We start from the raw sequence: 14,843 nt of genomic DNA on the forward strand, positions 1-14,843 counted from the left end.
GTCACCTCTAACTTCACATCTCCAAACCAATTGATTCCTGCTCCCTCCATCTATCCCCCACTCTAGCACTTCTAGTTCAATACATATACCATCACCACTTCATTATTTAAGTAAAAATTTAGGAGCCATCCTTGAGTTCTCTTAATTCTTTTTCCTTTCTTTCTTTCATTGTATATATGTTCTAGGAAAGCATATATTTTTGTTTTGCGATATTGTAACTTATAAGAAGAAATATATATTTCATTTTCATCCTTGTTTCTGATGCAGAGCTCCTAAAATTCTTGGAATTTCCTAAGTGATAATGGTGTCTTTTCTTGTATTAATGAAGTGACTTTTGGACTGTAACTAAGGATGGGTGGCTGGCTGGCTGCCAGGAGAACCAACCAAATGATTAGAGGGTGGGAGTTCAGTTCCAACTCCCTGACTCCTGGGGAGGGGAATGAGGCTGGTGGTTGAATTCACTGCCAAAGACCAATAACTTAATCAATCATGCCTATGTAATGAAGCCTCAAGAGACTTTCTGGGTTGGTGAACACATGGAGGGACAGAGAGAGTAATGACCCAGAAAGGTCATGGAAGCTCGGCACACTTTCCCCATACTTTGCCCTGTGCATCTCTTCCATGGACTCTTCCTGAGTTATATATCCTTTTCTAATAAACTGTAATCTGGAGAATAAAGTGTTTCTCCAAGTTCTATAAGCTACCTAGCAAATTGGTCAAACCCAAGGAAGAGTTGTTGGAAGCTCTAATATATAGCCAGTGGGTTAAAAGCATAGGTGAAAATCTGGACTTGTGACTGGCATCTGAGGTTGGGAGAGAGAGCCAGACTTGTAGGACTGATTCCTTAATCTGTGGGATATGACACTATCACCAGGTGGTGTCAGAAAATTGTTTGGTGGTGGGGAAAAACCCACAGATTGGAATTGGTATAAGTAGAATTTTAGTTTTGTTCATGACTGTATCTCCAGAACCTGGAACATAATAGGTGCCAAATAAATATTTGCAATTCCAAATAAATGTGTAATTGTCTATAGTTTTATTTCCATAAATGTGTCATGGAATTTGTCATTTGTTTCCCATATCTATGGGTCTGTTTCTGTTTTATCTGTTCATTTGTTTTGTTTTTCAGATTCCATATGTAAGTGAAATCATATGGTATTTGTCTTTCTCTGACTGATTTCAGTTAGCATAATATTGTCTAGGTCCATTCACGTTGTCACAAATGGCAAGATTCCATTATTTTTTATGACTAATATTCCATTTTCCATTTTGTGTGAGTGTATTTGTGTGTATGTCTGTACACACACACATTTTCTTTATCCCATTCATTTGTTGATGGCCACTTAGATTGCTTCTGTATTCGACTATTGTAAATAATGCTGCAATGAATGTAAGAGTGCATGTATCTCTTCAAATTGGTGTTTGTGTTTTGGTTTTTGAGTTTTGTTTTGGATAAACACCCAGATATGGTATTGCTGGATCACATGGTAGTTCTAGTCTTAATTTTTGGGAGGAATCTCCATACTGTTTTCTGTTATGGCTGCACCACTTTACATTCCCACCAACGGTGTTGGTGGGAATCCAACACCATCTGGTCTAATGTGTTATTTAAGGCCAGTGTTTCCTTATTGATTTTCTGTCTAGATGATCTATCCATTGAGGTAAGTGGGCTGTTAAAGTTCCATATTATTATTGTATTATTACTTTCATTTTTATAGGCTCTCCCTCCTATATGGCCTATGCAATGAATGTGAAGACCTGCACTCTGACTAAAAATCTTGATACATTCTTCACTTTTTCATAGGTCCCAATGTGTGAAAAGATTATTATGATCATCTAAGCTTTTTAAAAGATTTTATTTATTCATGGGGGGTACACAGAGAAAGGGGGCAGAGACACAGGCAGAGGGAGAAGCAGGCTACCTACAGGGAGCCTCATGTGGGACTCGATCCCAGGATCCTGGGATCAGGACCTGAGCCAAAGATAGATGCTCAACCACTGAGCCACCCAGGTGCCCCATGATCATCTAAGTTTTGACCAAAGCTCCTAAAACTCCTCTGCAATGCACTTTATGATGAATGTGAAGACTTGAGTCTAACTGAAGGCCTTTCCACAACTACCACATATGTGGACTCTGATCTGATGTACATGAAGAAAGATTTGCATTTTGGCTGAAGCTCTTACCATGCACAACACATTTGTTGGGTTCCTCTCTCACCTGCACTCTGACAGATGTGAAGTCTTGAGTTATCACTAAAACCTTTACCTCTCTTCACACATTTAGAGGCCCTTTCTCCTATGTAATCTCTCCAAAGAACTTGAAGACCTGCATTCTACCTGAGGCTCTTGTCACATTCACCATACCTGTAGGGTTTCTAACCATATGGATTCTCTGATGAATATGAACATTTGAGTTAGCACATAAACTTTTCTTCATTCCTCACATTTAAATGGTTTTTTCCTCTTTTCAAGACATGAAGAATTATATTACAACTGAAGCCTTTACCATATATATATATATCACATTTACAGTTTCTCCCGTGTGAATTTTTTCTTTATAGCAAAGATCCATCTCTGTTTGAATCCCCACTATGTCAATCAAACTGATAAGGTTTCTGCATGGTCTTTCTGATGAGCTCGATACTCAGGCTGAAGCATCTACCATACTTGCTATGCTTGGGGGTGGACATGAAAAATAAAATCACTGGACAAAATATTTCAATGGCTACTTGAATAGAAGAGAAGAGTGGAAACTGGAAGTGCTGGAATCTCAGTTAACTAGACTCCTGGGTAAAAGAAGTCTTAGAATGTAAAGATGGAAAACAAAGAGAGTGAAATATGAAAGAGAAGATAACAGATGTAGAAGGCAGGTCAAGGAAATTTTACATATAATAGGAACACCAGAAGAGAACAGAGGAATACTAAGCAAAGAAGTACTTTCTAAGTTGAAGCAGTTGAAGGAAAGCACAAAAATTTTCAGTACTAAAAGAAAATGACAGACTATAAAATAATGAGAAAAAGTAGGGAGGTACAGGAGGTATATATAATAGAAATATATGTAACAGTTTGCAGAAAGAGAAAAATAAAAACAGAGAATAACCTACACAGAAAAGCAATAGTTGAAAACATTTTAAAGAGAATACTTTCTTCCTTACATCTTAGTACATTTCTATAATGAACATGTATTATTTAATCAGAAAAATCTACCATCGAAGCAATTAAAAGACATGCAATAAACTGGCTTTTAAGAATCATTTTAAAAGATTAAAATCTTCATTCATAATGTGCAGTAAATATAAGCAGTCAACTCCCTCTTTTTTTTTTTAAGATTTATTTATTTATTTATTCAGAGAGAGAAAGAGAGGCAGAGACACAGACAGAGGGAGAAGCAGGCTCCCCGCAGCAAGCCCGACAGGGGACCCGATCCCGGGTCTCCAGGATCAAATCCCGGGCTGCAGGCGGCGCTAAACTGCTGCGCCACCAGGGCTGCCCTCAACTCTTTTTTTTTTTTTTTTTTAAGGTTTTATTTACTTATTCATGAGAGATAGAGAGAAAGGCAGAGACACAGACAGAGGGAGAAACAGGCTCCCTATGGGGAGCCCAACGCAGACTCGATCCCAGCTTGATGGGATCACACCCCAAGCCAAAGGCAGACACTTAACCACTGAGCCACCCAAGCATCCCTAAGCAGTCAATTCTTAAAGGAAATACAAATTACCAATAAACAATACTCAGCTTCCCAGCTTATCTGAATAGTGGAAACAGTGGTGCAAATTTAGAAAGTGTATCCAACATAATGCCCTTTTCATATTTCGGCCTTATGCTGAATATGTATGGGTGACTGGAACTTGGGCAGCTGTTTTTAGACTATGAAGTAGGAAGATAACCTGTTGATGCTAGAGGAACAAGAGAGAAGGAACCTGGGTCCCTGACACTATGGAGTGCCACCTCAGACCTAAACTAACTATATATAGGGTTCTTTGTCATAAAATAAGTTTCTATTTTGTTTCACCAGTATTGTTTTTAGCAAATTCTACTATAAACAGTTGAATCTAGTCCTAATTAAAGTATTCAATCCATTCTCTGGCCCAGGAAGCATTTTTTTTTTTAATCAAGGAAGAGCTTTTTTATGATGTCTCTTCATTTATTCACTCACTAAGCAAATATAGAAGAGCTCCATAATTTAGAGTTTAGATACCTCTCTCTCTCTTCCTCTCTATGAATAAATAAATAAAATCTTTCTTAAAAAATAAGGATTTGAGAGCTCAGGGTATTACTGAATTACAGAACAATTGAATTCTGACAATATCACTGTCTGAAACCAACTGATTTTTTTTCCCTCTTTTTAAAGATTTTTTAAATGAGAGACACACAGAAAGAGGCAGAGACATAGGCAGAGGGAGAAGCAGGCTCCCTGTGGGGAGCCTGATGCAGGACTCAATCCCAGGACCCTGGGATCATGACCTGAGCCAAGGGCAGACACCACAATGAGCCACCCAGGTGCCCCTCTTTTCAAGCTTTTAGTATAACGGAGATGATGCCAATAGAACCCCAAGCAAGTTGTTTTCTTGAAGACTGTTAATACTATTTATCCTATAAAGTCCAATTTATTTACTATGCCCCCAATTGGATTCCAAACTTCCTACGCCTAGAATAAGATATAGAATAGGAGGTTTAACAACAGCAAAAAATACTTTGCAGTATAATGGCTAAGAGCATAAGCATTGCAGTCAGACATATCTAGGCTAGAGTCTACCACTTTCAAACTGTAGGATCTTGGGCAAATTTTATAACCCTTCAAAACCTTGATTCCTTTATCAGAGATAATAATGGATATACAGATTTAATCATATAAGTACTTAGTACTGTGGCTGGCACATAACACTCATTCAGTAAATGAGAATTATCATTACAAGATTCCCACTGTCCATAAGAAAAGTTTATATGTAGCTCAGAACACCTCCAAAGATAATCTTTTTTAAAGATTTTATTTATTTGTGAGAGACACACAGAGAGAGGCAGAGACACAAGCAGAGGGAGAAGCAGGCTCCCTGTGGGGAGCCTGATATGGGACTCGATCCCAGGACCCCAGGATCACAACCCGAGCCAAAAGCAGATGCTCAACCACTGAGTCACCCAGGTGCCCCCCTCCAGAAGTAATCTACTGTAACTCCAAAAATGTTCAACTTTTACCAGTTCATGTAGACATGGAGTCACATTAACAATATTCATCATGTTCTGATGGTTCTTGGTCTTCTAGTTCATACAGAAACCTCTACCCCTACAAACTCTTCTCCCCCTCCATCTACTTATGCAAATTCTCTAGTAGTATCTGCATAAACAAGCTTTTTTCCTTCTGGATGATATCCAAATCATTTTCCACTAGCCTCTTTGGCGATGTTTGCAGTAAGGGATCCACCACCTTCTAAAATACACTGAGATTCCTCTCCACCATCTTTACATTTTTCTTAAAATGTTTTTATTTTTGTTGGTTCTCCCTTTATTAAAAGGGCACTGTACTGTATGTAACTTCAGGGGACTTGTTTTTTTCACTTAGTATTGTGCTAAGATTCACCCACATTGTTGCTGTGGCTCATTTCTTTTAGCTGCTGTACATCATCCACACTCTTCTGATAAGCCCTTGGATAGTTTCTAGGTTCTGGTTTTACTACTGTAAAACTACTACAAAGTGTATTCTTGTTCCTATTTCCTGTTGTATGTATGTAAGAGCTTCTCTTGGCATATCCTGAGGTGTGGTATTATAAGGTGTAAATGTGGGATCCCTGGGTGGCGCAGCGGTTTGGCGCCTGCCTTTGGCCCAGGGCGCGATCCTGGAGACCCGGGATCGAATCCCACATCAGGCTCCCGGTGCATGGAGCCTGCTTCTCCCTCTGCCTGTGTCTCTGCCTCTCTCTTTCTCTCTGTATGACTATCATAAATAAAATAAAATAAAATAAATATATATATAAGGTGTAAATGTTACATGTTACTTTGTGTATTATATTTTTTATATCTAATGTTTTCATTTTTTATGATCTACTCCTGCTTCATTTTCACTTATTTCTTTGAGCATATTTATCATGCCTATTTTAAATTCTCAGTCTGCTCATTCCACTAATTCTGCTCCAGAAATATGTTTATATACTAAAGGCTTAGAATAACATACACACAACTATTTATAGTGGTCATCTTTGAAAGATTGAGATTATGAAAAAACAAAAAACAAAACATCAGTTCAACTGACCTGGACAGCATTTCATTTTATTTTATTATATAAAATGCAGAAAGCTTTGACTAAGAAAAAAAATAGGGAAGAGACTTAATAGAAATTTTAGAATCTTCTTAGGAAAGCAATGATGGCTAAAGGATACCTTTTGTTCCAGTCATGATGAGCAACTGTCTTCTTGGCAATTCACACACAGTTCCAGAGACCGTATAATCCCAGATTCCTCCCACTCACTCGTGAATCTTGGTCATGATTTTAGTCATCAGAGTTTGAGGAAATATAAAAAGATCCAAAATAAGAACACTCTCCACGAGAGCCAAGCTCAAAGACTGGCCCTCTTTTATTCTGCTGAGTATATTAGGAGCAGGAAGGATCAAAGTTCCTGAAGGCATACCCTTCTGTTCATTTCACTTTTTTGGCCTGGGGCTCTAGAATGGAGCTGGGCATCCCACAGCCCTTCCTCCACTCACAGATATCTGCATAGCTGCATGTCCGGCACTTCCAAGCCTCCTCTACATCAATCCCTTGAGGCTGTCGGTGGCCCATCCAGTAGGCCACATAGTGCTGCACTTTGCTTTTCACCTCCTGCTCTTCAAAGTCCACAATCTCTGTACCCAGCACAGTGGTAGTCTCTTGGTGGATATATTCAATCTTCAGGATATCAATAAGTGGGAGGTCAGACAGTGTTAGAGATAAGAAGACTAGCTCCATAAGGTCACCCAAGGACTTCACAGAGAAGCCCCCTTGCCGGGCTTGCCTCAGCACTGAAGGTCCCAGTGGCTTGTCTGGACATATTTTTGTGTGGTGGATTAGGCTAGCACTGGTCACTTTCCCTTGAACCATGGCATCAAAGATATATTTGTATAGGCTGACTTGAAAACGGTCTTTTTTTTTCTGGGCTTCCAGAGGGAGCATAGGGCGCCTGCGTGTCTTAAGTTCAGCCACTTCCAGTTCTCCCTTGGCTGTATAGCGCAGCTCATCAATTACTCCAACAAGCAGCACACCCTCCACTTCTCCAAACACTGGAAACTCTCTGATGCGTCCTTGTGACTGCAAGATAGGAATCATTGATAATATATTCAGAAACTTCACTGCCCAAGCATCTTCTTTAGTAGTGATGGGGATAGTCACAAGATCATGAACTTCTAGTTCTCTAGCTAGGTGGATGCTGGCACCAGTATCCAAAACAGCTGCTTTCTCGGGAGCCAAGAAACCAGGAAGCTCCTTCCCATATACCATTTGCTGTTCACACCAGTCCTGAGTAGACAGGTCAGTGACATACAAGTATTTAAGGTGGAATCGCTCCATAGGTGATGAGACATCCAATCTTCTTTTCCACTTTGGTAAGCTTATGAGCTTGTCATCCTTCCCAGGGAGTTCAGAAGAAGGGCCAGGCTTGCTCAGTGAAGCACTTGACTCTAGAGTATCTTCCAGGTCCAGATACTCTAGAAACTCTGAGTCACTCAAGTCTGAAAACCCTGAGGCCTCTGCTGACACCTCTTCTGCCGACACCTCTTCCCCAGTCTCTGCCATGGCACAAGGCACTGCATATGTTAAAAAAAAATGTATTATCCATATAATAATTTTTTCCAAAGCACTGTCAGATTCTAATAAGATTAAAAGAATCATAACTATTTACATTCTTTAAAGAAGCCTATCTATTTACGACCAATTAGTAGTGTAACAGAGTTGCCTTGGCCTCAATTTCTTCATTTAAAAGGAGATTTGAGGTTTGCCTTTTCTGCTTCAATATTCTACTACTTGGGGGCATTTTACATTATCTTGAGTATAGATTTTTGTAAATGTTGGAGCAATGTTGGTAAAACCATGTCTACTTCTTTGATTCCTTTGATACGAAGTCCTTGACTAGGAAAATAAAAGTCAATTACAAAATTTTCCTTGAGAAAAATCAGCTCCACAATGACTGTTTTTAAGTGTAGCTCTCAGGAACATAGTATGGCAAAATTCAAAGACTAACTATAGATAAGTAGATCGGCTCACACACAAATTAATGGCATGATGTAATGAGAGAGGATGTTCACAGCAACATGAAGAAATCAGTTGCTTTTTATATTTAAGCTCTATTAAGGAAATGGCAAGGAGGAAAAGCTTAGTGGATTCTGCTCTACCCTTACTGATTTTATAAATTACCTCCAAACATTACAGAAATTGGTGTTTCCCACCAGGTTTATTTTTTCATTCCACAAGAAATTAGCTTGCGAAGGAAAATATCTGTCAATAAGCACTATAAAATACCACTGTATTTGCTATAATAGTGAATATTTTAATGTGCAGTTATTGAGTGCTGGACACCAAGCCAAGTGCTTCCCATCCAATATCTCACTACTCTACTGTGGGACAGGTACTCTTTCTGAAATTTTTACTACAAAAAATTTCACACATACAGAGAAATAGAACAATGAACATCTATATACATACCACCTAAATAAATGACTGTTGACATGTTGCTGTATTTGCATCTTTCACGTGTGTATTTTTTTTTTTTGGCTATTTTTTTTTTTTAATTTTTTTATTTATTTATGATAGTCACAGAGAGATAGAGAGAGAGGCAGAGACACAGGCAGAGGGAGAAGCAGGCTCCATGCACCGGGAGCCCGACGTGGGATTCGATCCCGGGTCTCCAGGATCGCGCCCTGGGCCAAAGGCAGGCGCCAAACCGCTGCGCCACCCAGGGATCCCTTTTTTGGCTATTTTAAAGTAAATTATAGATATCATAACATTTGAGATACAAATGCTTCAGCATTCTCCTACATTAATTATAATACTGTTATTACATCTAACAAAATTAATAATTAAATCGGAGAGAATCTTTACCCTCTGTCAAGAAACTGAAGCTAAATGGTAATTAAAATGTACGTTTGAAAAAAAAAAAAAATACACTTGGAGTGTTCCCCCCCTCAAGGGAAAGGGCACTAAATCCAAATCAACTGACCTTGAAAACATTTCATTTCAAATATTTAGACCTGGACTGGCCAACATGTAGTCCCTAGCCACATGTGGCTACTTAAATTAACTAAAATGAAATAAAATTTAAAACTCAATTTCTCTGTTGCATTATGCACATTTCAAGTGCTTTTAACAGCTACATGTAGCAAGTGGGTCCCACATCATAAGGCAAAAATACAGAACATTTCCCTGATCATAGAAAGTGCTACTGGACAGTACTGATTTAGATTATTTCATGTATAAGTATTAACTCCCAAAGAGAGAGTAAGCTCCTGAAAGGTATGGACTTTGTACTTGTTTTTACGTACTGAAAATAGGGTAGCCCTGAACAGGTTAAGTGAAATGTTTTGTACAGAAGACACAAAAAGGGGGCCTTCTGTGTGGAATTATTCATCTAAAGGAAGAAAACAATACACCGGGGATGGACAATTTAGACTGAGATGCGTTGCCTGCACTTTCCTATGCAGAAAAAAATCCAGACAAGAGCATGATGCAGTGCATTGTATCTCTAAATGCAGTTTATTTATATCCTTCGGACGTGAGGTGATTTTACATGGTACAAAGGTCAACATTGTTAGATGTATCTCAGAATATAAAGCTATTAGAGTTTCCATTAAATGCACAATTTCATAGAGAGTATTTCTTAGAACAAGTTGGGTTTTTAAATAAATGAAAATAAAAAAGCTAAAATATGAAAATAACGATACAGGTAGTACATAGGAACGGCAACAATTATTAGGTGGTAAGTGAATGAAATGAAATGTGTGGGAAATACCAGCGATACCAGTGTCAAGAGTCTGGGGGTCTAATGGATCTGGATTATAAATCTTAACCTGCCTAGGTCAGTGGTATTTAGTAGAATTCTACTTGCCTCATGAGTACTCTGGGCAAGTTTTTCCTTTTCCTGAAGCTACTGACACTTAAGAGTACTCCCTTCCAAAGGTACTCAGCTACCCAACATAATAAAGCATTATATACATGCTACCATTCAACCAATGTGGATCTCCTTCCCCTTCCCAAGGAAGAGATGGGACACTCTATCTATTCCCCCTGACAAATGAGATTAAGCTTCAGGAGAAAGGAAACCTAATTCCCTGGGACTTGGCTGATTCTTCTGCTCAGCAGAAGTGCAGAATGCTACAATGACACAGCTAGGGGAGGAGGAAGGAGCTCTGAAAAACCAGGTCTGCACTAAAGAATCCAGATTAGCAACTCTGCACCGTGTTGTCCAGAACGGGGACTTTTGGTCCTTTCTCACCTGATCAGTCCATCACATTGCAGCATTCCCTTCTCTCTGATCCATAGGGCAGAGGCTGTTGCCCGTCCCAAATGCTAGGTAATAATGCTTGGCCTGCTCCTGGGTCAAATTCTTCATGACTTCTTCGTTTTCCCCACACCCCGGATGCAGTTACTTAATCCAATCTTTGCTCCCTGCAAGCAAAAAAGTCAAGAATAACCAAAGTCCCCCAGGAGCTCCAAGATCAGGTCCCTCTTACAGCCCCAAACCTCAGCCCAAGTGCTCAGCAGAGACCTCAGGTGAGAGAGAGGCTTTACTTCTCTAAAGGGTTCCTGCTGCCTGTGGGACTGCCACGACCCTCAACATCCTGACCTGTTGGGTGCAGCCCGGACCTGTCGGCTCCGCGAGCGCTTGCCTTGAGCCAAGACCTTTCCAGACGCCCCAAACCTCTGTCGCCCCAGGAAGTCCCTGCCTGCCCTAAAGTTTACTGGGCACCCCCTACAACGTCCTGTAGGAGCGGGAGACAGCAAGGGGTCGTCGGCCTCGGGAAGGGGTCCCAGTGGACCTCCGCGAAAGGTCCAGAACCCAAAGGAGCCTGGCCTGCGAAGGCAGACGCGACTCGCTGCCGCTCCCGCCCGGACCCCCGCTCCCGCCCGGCGGACCCGCTCCCGCCCGGACCCCCGCTCCCGCCCGGGGACCCGCTCCCGTCCGGGGCCGCGTGCGCTCAGCACCGCAGCCCCTCAGCTCCCCACCCCCACTCGCGGCCTTGCCCTAACCTTGGCTGCTCCTCCGAGCCCCGGGCTCCACCCGGCTCCGCCGCGGCCTCGGGACCGCTCCCGGACTCTGCCCGGGCAGACCCACGCCGCTGCAGCAGAAGAGCCCCGCACGCCGCGGCACGCCGCGGCCCGCCCCGCCCCGCCGACGGAGCACGCCCAGAACGCCCAGAAGGCCCAGAGGCCGCCCGGGCCCGCCCCCTCCCAGAGGCCTCCGCGGCGCCGCCTGGTCCTCGCGAGTCCGCGGCCGAAGCGGACTCCCTCTCGCGGCGGGGCGGGGCGGGGCGAGGAGACGGGGCGGGGTCGGCTCGGGGCTGGGCAGGATGGGGGCGGGAGTGGGCGGGGCGAGATGGGGCGGGGCGGTGGGCGGGGCGACGGTCCCCGCGCGCCGATGGCCGTGCGTGTGGCTTCAGTCGGGCCGGAAGCGCGCTGCGGCCTGACCCGGAAGCGGTCCCCGCGGCGGGGCTACCGGCTGCCTCCGAGCGTCTCCCGTGCCCCCGTGCCCCGGCCGCTGTCCGTTCAGTGCCGCGGCCTTGGCTTCGCCTCCCCGGGACCCCGCGCCGCCTCTGCTCCTCACGCCCGCCCTCCCGGCTGAGAACACCCAGGAACTCCCTTTGCAAAGATGCTGGCGCCCGTCTTTTAACCGTTATAACACAGCTCTAGTCTGACATAGAAAATAAAGGTAAATTTAAGTATTGAAAAGATATGTCATCGATAGATCAAAAATAGAGAAGTGGCAGGCCCCTTCCAAATACCCTCCCGTGCCTCCTTCCTGAGCAAACCACCAGCCTGACCTTGCCCAGTCTCTTCCTTGCATTTCTTTTTGTTTGTTTTTTTCCTTTTTTTTTTCTTGCATTTCTTGACAGTTTTATCACGTATGGGAGACTTGATTTACTGTCAAGGTGCCATCGCATAGTAACGGAGAAAAATGGTCTTTTCAGTGAAGGCTCTGTGATGATAGGGTATCCTTATGAAAAAAAAGTATATGAAATGAAACCTGAAACCTCTTACTTCTTCACGAAAATCAATTCCAGGAATGTGAAAAGCTAAACTATAAAGCTTTTGGAATATGATACCGTGAGCTATTGTTTGGACTTCAAAAAAGGCAAAGATTTCTTTTTTATTTATTTAATTTTTTTAAAATTTTATTTATTTTTCATGATAGTCACAGAGAGAGAGAGAGAGAGAGAGGCAGAGACATAGGCAGAGGGAGAAGCAGGCTCCATATAGGGAGCCTGACGTGGGATTCGATCCCGGGTCTCCAGGATCGCGCCCTGGGCCAAAGGCAGGCACTAAACCACTGCACCACCCAGGGATCCCTATTTATTTAATTTTTAATTTATTTTTTATTGGTGTTCAATTTGCCAACATATAGAATAACACCCAGTGCTCATCCCATCAAGTAAGGCAAAGATTTCTTTAAAAATAAAATAGAAAGTACTGTATTTGTACTGACTCCATAGTCTTACACACCGGTTCCAGAATAATATAAAATTACAACCTCACGTTGTCAGTCTTTGATTTTAAAAATCCTGTGAGTTAAGACCTATCTCTATATTTGGTAAATTCAGCCAAAAAGTCAAGTGTTCATCCAAGAAGGCATAAATTGTGTGTAGTATTCCCTGATGACGTGACTCAGATTTAATCTGAGAGGATAAGTAGGAGCTAACTGAACAAAGAAATTAGGCAGAGGGGCACCTGGGTGGCTCAGCGGTTGAACGTCTGCCTTTGGCCCAGGGTGTGATCCTGGGGTCCTTGGATCCAGTTCCGCATCGGGGTCCCTGCATGGAGCCTGCTTCTCCCTCTGCCTGTGTCTCTGCCCCTCTCTCTGTGTCTCTATGAATAAATAAACAAAATCTTTTTTTAACTTGTTTTTTAAAAAGAAACTAGACAGAAGAAAAGTAGCACAATTGAAGACCAGAAACCATGCGATAGTATGGAATATTTATAAGACTATAAGATCTTTATGACTGGAGCAAAATATGCTTGAGGGGAAGTTTGGGAGCCACTGCCAGAAAAATAAATAATGCTCTGTGCCAAGTGTTCTGTATTAAGAAGAATACAGAAGGTGAAGTTTATCTTCAAGTTATGAGAACCCACTGAGGGGTTTTAAGCAATGTGATTCAATTAATTAGATTAAGTTTGATTAAATACGTGTTTTGGAATGATCACTCTAGCAACAATGGAGAGGGTAGAGACATGAGTCCAAGTCCAGGGGTGAGGCGGAGCTCTGAGCAGGTGGCACATTATGGCCGACATGCAAAAGCTGGTGGAAAGATTGGAGAGGGCAGTGGGCTGCCTGGAGGCAGTATCCCATGCCTCTGACATGCACTGTGGGTATGGAGACAGCGCCCCAAAAGCAGGAGCAGCTCCATATGTGCAAGCCTTTGACTCACCGCTTGCCAGTCCTGGAGCAGAGTACCTGAAGATCAGTGAAGAGGTTGGAGGAGATGGTGTAGTAACATGCGGAGGTGGTCCACACGGGTCTGAAGTTGGAGCAAGCTCTCTTGTTTGCAGCCTCTCAGTGCCAGCAGCCAGCAGGCAGTAAGCTTTCTGACTTGTTGGCACCCATCTCAGAGCAGATCCAAGAAGTGATAACCTTCCAGAGGATGAACAGAAGCAGCAAGTTGTTCAATCACCTGTCAGCTGTCAGCGATAGTATCCAGGCCCTGGGTTGGGTGACTGTGGCTCCCAAGCCTGGTCCCTGTGTGAAAGAAAGGAACGATCTTGCCATGTTTTATACAGATTGAGTCCTCAAGGAGACAGATGTTGATAAGAAGCACGTGGACTGGGTCAAAGCTTACTTGAGTATATGGACTGAGCTACAGGCTTACATTGAGTTCTATACCACTTGACTGGCCTAGACCAAAACAGTCTGTGGCAGAACTTGGTGGATTGCCATCTGGACCCTCTGCTGGATTAGGTCCTCTTCCTCCCTCCAGCAGCCCCCCCGCACCCCGCAGCCACCTGTTCAGGCTCAGATGGGCCTGCTTCCCAGCACTGTTGCACAAATTAACCAGGGGAAGAGCATCACACATGCCCTGAAACATGTATCTGATGACATGAAGACTCACAAGAACCCCGCCCTGAAGGCCCAGAGTGGTCCAGTAGGAAGCGACCCCAAGCCATTCTCTGCACCTAAACCAGGAGTCAGCCCATCCCCCCAAGCCAACCACACAGAAGGATCTGGCTGTACCTGAACTGGAGGGCAAGAAGTGGAGAGTGAGAAATCGGGAGAGTGTTTCTAACTTAGTGATTGATGATGACACAGAGCTGAAACAGCTGGCTTACATATCCAAGTGTGTCAACATGACATTGCAAATCAAGGACAAAATTAAGTCCATTACAGTAGGTAACTGTAAGAAACTTGGTCTGGTGTTCAGTGACATGGTGGGCATCATGAAGGTAACCAATTGCAGGGATGTCAAAGTTCAAGTAGTGGGTAAAGTGCCAACCATTTCCATCAGCAAAACAGATGGCTGACACGTTTACCTGAGCAAGAATTCCCTGGATTGCAAGATGGTGTCAAATCTTTGTTTTAAAGATTTTATTTGAGAGAAGTAGAGAGGGACAGAGTGTACGAGTGCAGGAGGGTGGGCAGATGGAGAAGCAGGCTCCCTGCTGCAGGGAGCTTGATGCA

At 43.0% G+C, this 14,843-nt stretch overlaps 1 protein-coding gene and 1 pseudogene across 1 annotated transcript; one reads left to right on the forward strand and one right to left on the reverse strand.

Annotated features, from left to right (window-relative positions):
• Positions 1-6,234: 6,234 nt before the first annotated feature.
• Positions 6,235-11,457, reverse strand: EXO5 (exonuclease 5). The gene is made up of 3 exons (XM_025983713.2): positions 11,207-11,457; positions 10,452-10,624; positions 6,235-7,770 (listed from the first exon to the last, which is right to left on the reverse strand). Exon 3 carries the CDS (start codon positions 7,757-7,759, stop codon positions 6,629-6,631), a length of 1,131 nt encoding a protein of 376 aa, XP_025839498.2. The 5' UTR covers positions 7,760-7,770; positions 10,452-10,624; positions 11,207-11,457; the 3' UTR covers positions 6,235-6,628.
• Positions 11,458-12,474: 1,017 nt separating this feature from the next.
• Positions 12,475-14,843, forward strand: LOC112908235 (adenylyl cyclase-associated protein 1-like; annotated as a pseudogene).

Source organism: Vulpes vulpes, chromosome 10 (assembly GCF_048418805.1).
Source record: "Vulpes vulpes isolate BD-2025 chromosome 10, VulVul3, whole genome shotgun sequence".
In the NCBI taxonomy this organism is placed as follows: Eukaryota; Metazoa; Chordata; class Mammalia; order Carnivora; family Canidae; genus Vulpes; species Vulpes vulpes.

Excerpts from the sequence above, each read along its gene's own strand:
- EXO5 (XM_025983713.2), bottom strand. The coding sequence starts at position 7,759 with ATGGCAGAGACTGGGGAAGAGGTGTCGGCAGAAGAGGTGTCAGCAGAG.